The 8,787-nt window shown below is 45.9% G+C and overlaps 1 protein-coding gene across 1 annotated transcript in view; it reads right to left on the bottom strand.

Moving 5' to 3' along the window:
* Nucleotides 1–428: 428 nt before the first annotated feature.
* Nucleotides 429–8,787, bottom strand: part of lrrk1 (leucine-rich repeat kinase 1) — a gene marked incomplete at its 5' end in the record, with an annotated part of 62,607 nt that continues 54,248 nt past the window's right edge. Inside the window, 4 exons of the mRNA XM_084154122.1 lie at nucleotides 429–1,330; nucleotides 6,493–6,594; nucleotides 7,463–7,954; nucleotides 8,285–8,499. Of these exons, the coding sequence (XP_084010248.1) occupies nucleotides 1,153–1,330; nucleotides 6,493–6,594; nucleotides 7,463–7,954; nucleotides 8,285–8,499 (987 nt within the window). The 3' untranslated portion in view covers nucleotides 429–1,152. The remainder of the gene's footprint in view (nucleotides 1,331–6,492; nucleotides 6,595–7,462; nucleotides 7,955–8,284; nucleotides 8,500–8,787) is intronic.

Genomic DNA, 8,787 nt, shown 5'->3' with positions numbered 1-8,787 from the left:
CCCCTGTATTCCTCCCTCCAGGAGGGGCCCCTGTCATCGCTCCCTTCATTAATCCATCATCCCTTCCCTCCCTCCTTTCATCCATCCATCATTCCACATCAGCGGTCAGGGTCAGGTTATAGCAGGGCTGTGTTGGAGAACTTACCTGCCCCCTACCGCTCTCTCTCTACACGTATCCCTCGTTCTACCTACCTACCCCCTCCCATCTCTACCCCCGTTCCCCTCTCAACGTGCCCCCTGTACCCCTCCCTCTTTATCCTTCTCTCAATCTGCCCAGAAGCTTCCCTCCTTCCCTTATGTCTTCCCTGAATGAGGGGAGAGGGTCGGTTGAAAAAGAGAGGAGGGGTGCAGGCAACTCTCTTACATTTGATAGACACAGCAGGCAGGTTTGATAAGAGGTTAATAAAGCTTCCATTCAACACAGACTTCTACTATTATGAGAAGTTTATTCACGGTCGTACAGTATATACACAATACAGTCTATTTACACTGAAGAGGATTTTAAGATATTACACCATAAATTAACACCATCTCACTAACACAGCAGTGAAGTTAGAGAAACCTCCCATGCTGGTATCAACACTCAGGGTGTGTCCCAAATGGCTTTCCTATTCCCTGTTTATGTAGGGAATGTGCACTACTTTTCCTCAGGTTCAGGTTTAACTGGTGGTCAGTCCATCTTAGTGATGCTCCAGAGGGGGAAGTGTGGGGTGTGTTGGGGGGCACAAGAGGGGGAAGTGTGGGGTGTGTTGGGGGGCACCAGAGGAGGAAGTGTGGGGTGTGTTGGGGGCACACAGGGGCTTTTGACTGGGTCCCTGGGGGTTTGGGCCCAAGCTGAGACAGGGTGAGGCATCCTTCCCCCTTCCCTGTGTCTCCTGTCAACATCTCCCAATCTCTCCTGTCCTGTCCTGTCCTCTCTTCTGCTTCCCCATCTCCCTCACCCCTCCTCTCCTCTCCCTCTCTTCTCCTCTCCCCGTCACCTGAACACTGGGGGCCTGTGAGTGTGTATTCCCCCTGGCCGAGTTCTCTCTACACACACACACACTCTCTATCTCCCCCTCCTTCTCCTTCCCTCCCGCTCTCACACAGAGAGCTGTGATTCTGTGACTGCTAGCCCCTGCCTGGGCCACTGCGGCCGGTGCCGTACAACGGCTACCTTCTTTTCCTCATACTAGTCTCCAGCCTCCCCAGATCCTCGTAGGACTGGTAGAAGAGCTCCAGCTCTCGGGGGCCCCAGCCCCGCCAGACACACAGGCACCAGGCCCTGTTTTCGTTGCGAAAGCCACACACAACAGTGTCCTTTGCCACTAGTGCGGCCTCCTCCAGGGTCCTGGGAGAGAGAGAGAGTTGGTAGAGAGAGAGGGGGAGAGAGGAAGAGAGCGGGAGGTATAGGGGAGAGAGAGGGGGAAGAGTAATAGAAAGAGAGAAGGGTGAGATTGGGTTAGGGAGGAGGGAAAAAGAGAGTTAAACATTGAAATTAGTATGTGTGGATTCTTCCTAGAAGTAGCCAGGCTTTACTGAGAAGAGGTTCCCTGGAGGGCTACTGAGGAGAACACACATATGATTTATACCTCCAGGTAGAAGGTGCCCTTAGGCACAGATCTAGGATCAATTTACCTTCCCTAAAACCTGACTTTAACTCAAAACCTTAGATCAGTGTTTAAAGTGCCATTGACAGGTTAATACATACTTGACACAATGAAACAAACAGGTAAATCATACGTCATCCCACTCCTGATTTATGTAGGACGTGACACAAGCACTCTGGGAAGAGGGAAGGCTTCCAAATAGCTTGTTGCCGTGTTACGTGCCAAACCAGGCATCATATACACACCCCCATATTATCTTCCTGCCACTGTTGTTTCATGTGTTGTAGCTAACCAAGACTATTATCATCCTCTCTGGTATGCACTGTAATATCCAATACGGATGGTTACATGTAATATCCAATACTGATGGTTACATGCAATATCCAATACGGATGGTTACATGTAATATCCAATACTGATGGTTACATGTAATATCCAATACTGATGGTTACATGTAATATCCAATACGGATGGTTACATGTAATATCCAATACTGATGGTTACATGTAATATCCAATACTAATGGTTACATGTAATATCCAATACTGATGGTTACATGTAATATCCAATACTGATGGTTACATGTAATATCCAATACTGATGGTTACATGTAATATCCAATACTGATGGTTACATGTAATATCCAATACTGATAGTTACATGTAATATCCAATACTGATGGTTACAATCAGCATAAGGCCACTCTGGGGTAAAGGTATTTTGTATTGAAATATATACACTACCGTTCAAAAGTTTGGGGTCACTTAGAAATGTCCTTGTTTTCCATGAAAACATACATGAAATTAGTTTGAATAGGAAATATAGCAAAATGCATAGGAAATGTAGTCATTGACAAGGTTAGAAATAATGATTTTTAATAGAAATAATTATTGTGTCCTTCAAACTTTGCTTTCGTCAAAGAATCCTCCTTTTGCAGCAATTACAGCCTTGCAGACCTTTGGCATTCTAGTTGTCAATTTGTTGAGGTAATCTGAAGAGATTTCACCCCATGCTTCCTGAAGCACCTCCCACAAGTTGGATTGGCTTGATGGGCACTTCTTACGTACCATACGGTCAAGCTGCTCCCACAACAGCTCAATAGGGTTGAGATCCGGTGACTGTGCTGACCACTCCATTATAGACAGAATACCAGCTGACTGCTTCTTCCCTAAATAGTTATTGCATAGTTTGGAGCTGTGCTTTGGGTCATTGTCCTGTTGTAGGAGGAAGTTGGCTCCAATCAAGTGCCGTCCACAGGGTATGGCAAGGCGTTGCAAAATGGAGTGATAGCCTTCCTTCTTCAAGATCCCTTTTACCCTGTAAAAATCTCCCACTTTACCACTACCAAAGCACCCCCAGACCATCACATTGCCTCCACCATGCATGACAGATGGCATCAAGCACTCCTCCACCATCTTTTCATTTGGTCTGCGTCTCACAAATGTTCTTCTTTGTGATCCGACACCTCAAACTTCGATTCGTCTGTCCATAACACTTTTTTCCAATCTTCCTCAGTCCAGTGTCTGTGTTCTTTTGCCCATCTTAATCTTTTCTTTTTATTGGCCAGTCTGATATATGGCTTTTTCTTTGCAACTCTGCCTAGAAGGTCAGCATCCCGGAGTCGCCTCTTCACTGTTGACGTTGAGACTGGTGTTTTGCGGGTACTATTTAATGAAGCTGCCAGTTGAGGACCTGTGAGGCGTCTGTTTCTCAAACTAGACACACTAATGTATTTGTCTTCTTGCTCAGTTGTGCACCGGGGCCTCCCACTCCTCTTTCTATTCTGGCTAGAGCCAGTTTGCGCTGTTCTGTGAAGGGAGTAGTACACAGCGTTGTACGAGATCTTCAGTTTCTTGGCAATTTCTCGCATGGAATAGCCTTCATTTCTCAGAACAAAAATAGACTGAAGAGTTTCAGAAGAAAGTCCTTTGTTTCTGGCCATTTTGATTCTGTAATCGAACCCACAATTGCTGATGCTCCAGATACTCAACTAGTCTCAAGAAGGCCAGTTTTATTGCTTCTTTAATCAGCACAACCGTTTTCAGCTGTGCTAACATAATTGCAAAAGGGGTTTCTAATGATCAATTAGCCTTTTAAAATGATAAACTTGGATTAGCAAACAACGTGCCATTGGAACACAGGACTGATGGTTGCTGATAATGGGCCTCTGTACGCCTATGTAGATATTCCATAGAAAATCAGCCGTTTCCAGCTACAATAGCCATTTAAAAACATTAACAATGTCTACACTGCATTTCTGATCAATTTGATGTTATTTTAATGGACAAAAAAATTGCTTTTCTTTCGAAAACAAGGACATTTCTAAGTGACCCCAAACTTTTGAACGGTAGTGTATATATTTTTCCTCTGCCACACACACCTGCACGCACTCACACAAGCACACACACACGCACCCACAAAAGTCTTCCTCAGACAGAACAGTCAATTGCTACCGGTATCGCCATAGAAAATGATGAAGACTTTCCTAATGCCCTATAAAGCCTTTGTAAGTTGTAGTTTGTTTCAAATGGGATGAAATCGATAAACAGAGACTGTGTTCGATAGCATTACATCTGTGGTGCATTGTGGGTAATTGTGACTGACTGATCTACAAATCATAATGACTAGTTATTTAGGATGCAAGGTGATTTGTAGATCAGTCAGTCTGCAGTCTCCAGTTGATGTGAAACAAGCTCAGAATCTGCAGCGTGTTTCTCACAGCCTTTCATGTCTTCCTGCGACCCTATGGCCTGACCTCAACCTGTCCCTGGTGCTACTAGTCTAAACGGGATCTGACGTCAACCTATTGAAGTTGAAATTTAAATAGTTAAGGCAAGGGTTCATGTTATTGTTAAAGTTAAGGTTTGGGTAGGGGTAGGGGTTAAGGTTAAGGACGTCCTAAGGATCCCGGATAGCACCAGCCCCCTGACAACCACTGCTTATTAAGGACCCCGGCTTTGGGTGGCCCTTTTATTGCCTGCTGCTAAAAGCTAAAACCTCACGCACGCACACGCATGCACTTCAGACAGAAGTCCTTTTCTGCTGTACCTAAAACAGCTGCTGGGACGTTTATAGGAATAATTACAGAGTGGGGAAAACCCTGTTAAGCACATGATGAGGGATCTCTGCTGGGTCTTTATTGAAGCTGAATCAGCAAATTAATCTCCAGCTCCTTTTCTTGCTGTGCCAGAAAGGGTGTGCGTCCCAAATTGCACCTTATTCCCTATGTAGTGTAATACCTTTGACCAGGGCACTACATAGGGAATAAGGTGCTACTACATATGGAATAGGGTGCCATTTGGGATGTAGCCAGACAGTTCTGCTGGCCTACTTTGCCACAGCTGATAAATAGGTCCCACACTCCACAGGTCTGTAATGAGGCCTATTTTTCACTGTAACACCATGGCGGGATCCCAAATGGAACCCTATGCCTTACATAGGTGCTCTGGTCAAAAGTAGTACACTATATAGAGCAAAGGGTGCCATTTGGGATGCATCCCATGGCTTGGACGGGGCAATGCGCCGGTGTTACGGTAGAAAGACATTGCCCTGACATTTGGTTCAGTCCCTGTATTCAAATAAAAAATCTAATAGCAAAATGATCCTTAGTATGACCTTCTCCCCCGGCTTAGACAGGGCTTAGACTGTAATGGGTTAATCAATGGAGCACTTTCCCACACTGTTCCGTTGGATGTTATAATTGCTTTGGGGATTCTTTGTGCGGTGCAATCTATCTGAAAGTGACTATAGTTTACAGCAGGTGTCTTCAACTGCACTCCTGGAGACTGGAGGGTTGCTGTTCTGCTTCCCGGACAATGGCGAAGGTGTAAAAATATATGGAGGAATGCAGATATGACATCATCATTTGAACACTATTCACAGACTTTAAACTACCGCGCGCAATGGTTCAATGTGCCTATAAATCAGCACAATCTACTTTTACGTTTTTTCAAATTGGAGCTAGAATTGGGATCATGTATACTGTGCCAATGCCAATACAAAAAAAAGACTAAAGGAGAACACTGTACAATACCGTGATCTTACCAAATGAGGCACTTGTGGTAAGTACATGGAGGCCGTCATCTTTATGGACCTTGGCCATTAAGGCCATTGATCGGCCAGACAGGCCACACAGCCACACAACTGGCTTCCCAGCTCTAGATCAGTTGTCTATCCCACACTATCGTGCCGACCCAAACCGTACTGTGTTGGCTCAGACCGTCTTTTCCAGCACGGTTCAAGCTACTATGAAGCTACTATGGTGGATACGTAACCAGGCAACCAGGCCAGCCCAGTAAGGCTCTGCTTGGCAGTGTGTCAAGGGTATCGCTGAAGGAGAAGCAGTAGTCAGCAAACACTGTGGCCCTGGAAGGCTAGGAATGGGAGACCTGCTTTAGAGCATGATCTCCTGCGGTAGCCTCTACCCTTGGGTACTTCCTATGGATCCCAAAGGAAATACCATATAGGCCAGTGCTACTCAACCCTCTTCCTGGAGATATACCGTCCTGTAGGTTTTCAGTCCAACCCTAACCTGACATACCTGATTCAGCTAGTTAAGGTCCTGGTAAGCAGCTAATAAACTAAGGTGTGCTAAATAAGGGTTGGACTGAAACCCTGCAGGACGGTAGAGCTCCAAGAACACAGCCCTGACCTAGCTTAGGGCAAGGGAGGAATATTACGATATCACAATACCTATCCAGACTTCTCAGATTTAAAAGCAGTGTCTAGGGGGTGCGGCTAGGTGTGGCTTTATAACTGGCTGTTCCATCAGCATGGTGGAAGCTGATTGGACAGAGTGTACACACCTCACTGGCTATCAAAAAGAATAGATGCATCTCAAATTGTCCCATGTAGCCACTTTAGACTATTGAGACACAGCCTTCCTGACAGGATATGACCTCACCCGTAAGAGGAAGTTCCAGGGGGCCTGAGCACAGCGATGACACGCCCCCTGAGCTGTCCTGTCTGCCGCTGGACCTCGATCACCATCACGTCACCACCACTCCTGGAACACAACACAGTAGTGACTAAAGATCTCTTGTTGGCACAGTCAAATAGCTAGTGTTCCAGTTGGGCTGACCACAAAGATTCTACTCATTTGGATTTGATTGGTTTTACTGTGATTCAAATCACTTTTTGCTGATTCGAGTATTGGCAAAATAATGACAAAGCAGCCCAAAACGTGTCTGCTGCAGAGGGACAAGACAAAGCCAAGATAAAATGAGTTTTGATCAGTCATTAAAATATATTGGCTCACCATTTACTAAAAAGTTATCAGATGGAGAACAAGCTATAGCTGACTAGCGTTACCAGCTAACGTTAGCAATCATGGTTACTTAGCAAATTTGTCATTTTTATGTTTTAAATATTTGGTTAGCTGAATACTATTTTCTAAATGACGAACCTTATTCAAAACTCAAAATTATGATTTGAGGTCAGACCAAAGTTCCATCTGTTGGCCCATTTCCACCATAAGACTTTATCCCAGTGTTTTTTTCCTAAAGACACAGACCTTAAGAAGCCTGGCCCAAAACAAGTCTCCTCAGGGCCAGAAAAAGACCCTGACCTGGCACCAGACTGGGCCATTTGGGACTTTCTCAAAAGCATTTTCCTTCTCAAAAGCAACTGTTTAGATGACTCAGAGGTTGTTGATTCTGCTCTTTACAAGTCTTTAGTGTCAGCCCTAGCTAGAGTGGGACCAGACAGACCAGATGGAAAAGGCACGATCTCACAAAGCCTGGAGGAGTGTTAACGTCTCAGGAACCATGTAAATATTATATAGGAATCTGTTCTTGACTGTAAAAAAATATGCCCCTATGTCTGTTGTATGACAGTGTGACATGCTGGGTTTGTCTGTGTTGCATTGAGGGTACCTGGGGATCCAAAGGGTTCCATTGACAGCCAGCACAGTTAGGGCCTGCAGGTGGGGGGACGTGGGGCTAAAGGTCGTGGTGGGGTCAGAGTTCACCACGGGGTCAGGGTTGGCTGGGTGGTCCTGAGGCCTCTCTTCCTCCTCAGTGGAAAAAGGCATACTGCTGGAACTAGCTAATGAGCTGAGAGCATAGGAACTGGATCGGTCCAATCCCAGCGGCTCTGACGAGGGGCCGGAACAGGATTGGTCAAATCCCATCGAAGGGGTGGAGTCAGAGGACATGGAGCAGTAGTCCGTCAGCGAATCCTGGTGCTGGATGATCTGAGTCCCTGCCTCCGCGCTGTAGATCAGCGTCACTTCGCCGTTAGGACACTCCTCCTCCTCCTCCTCTAGACCCTTCCTCTTTGAGTCAAGGTCAGGGGTCGTATCCATGGTAACCCCTGCAGGTCGCTGTACAGTGAACACGTCCCGGAGAGGGTTGGCGTCGCCACAGCTGGAATGATGAAATGACATTTGTATTATGTGTATGTATTGGTCACATGGTCCGTTGCATAGTGAAATTGTGTCTTGGCTGTGTATTAGTTAGTATAGTATATTATAGTATAGTATATTAGTATAGTTGATTCAGTACACAAGACATTGGTTGTATGGGCCATGGTGTTCTAAAGTAAAGTTTGAATATCTTTCCCATCAGTCAAAGCCCTCTCCAGTCACAATCACCACTCACTCACCCATTCTACTGCCAGCGTATACTATAGCTGTGTCCTATCCATTAGCATAACACTACCTCACCCCATCCCCCACCCACCCACGTCTCACACACCTGTACGTGGCACATAGCTGGTAGGTGGCAGCGTGGTAGAGCTGTAGGGTGTTGGTGTGGTCGTCCAGGGTCCACACTGCCTCATCCCCTGACAGACAGAGGCTGGAGGCCAGGGCCTGTATGGAGGATGGGGGGCCATAGGGGTCCAGACGACGCACCGCCTGGAGGGTCCGGCAGTTGATCACCAGCAGGCCTGGACCATGGGAGTACCACAGCTGGGAGGAAGAGCAAGAAGGTGGAGATAAGACTTACACTTTTTGATAACCATTCATATTACCAGAGTTTTTCCTGACTACATGACTGTAGTTACTTCATACCCAGTAACATTGTAATAAGGTTACTGGTATTTCACTACTGTATACAATTATTTATTATTTCATCATTTGACACTGTGGTATACAGGTACAGTGGGGGAAAAAAGTATTTAGTCAGCCACCAATTGTGCAAGTTCTCCCACTTAAAAAGATGAGAGAGGCCTGTAATTTTCATCATAGGTACACGTC

The sequence above is a fragment of the Coregonus lavaretus genome (genome assembly GCF_964263955.1).
Source record: "Coregonus lavaretus genome assembly, chromosome: 37".
NCBI classification, from domain to species: Eukaryota; Metazoa; Chordata; class Actinopteri; order Salmoniformes; family Salmonidae; genus Coregonus; species Coregonus lavaretus.
The sequence above is the reverse complement of the archived record's forward strand: the minus strand, read 5'-3'. Positions and strand labels throughout refer to the sequence as shown.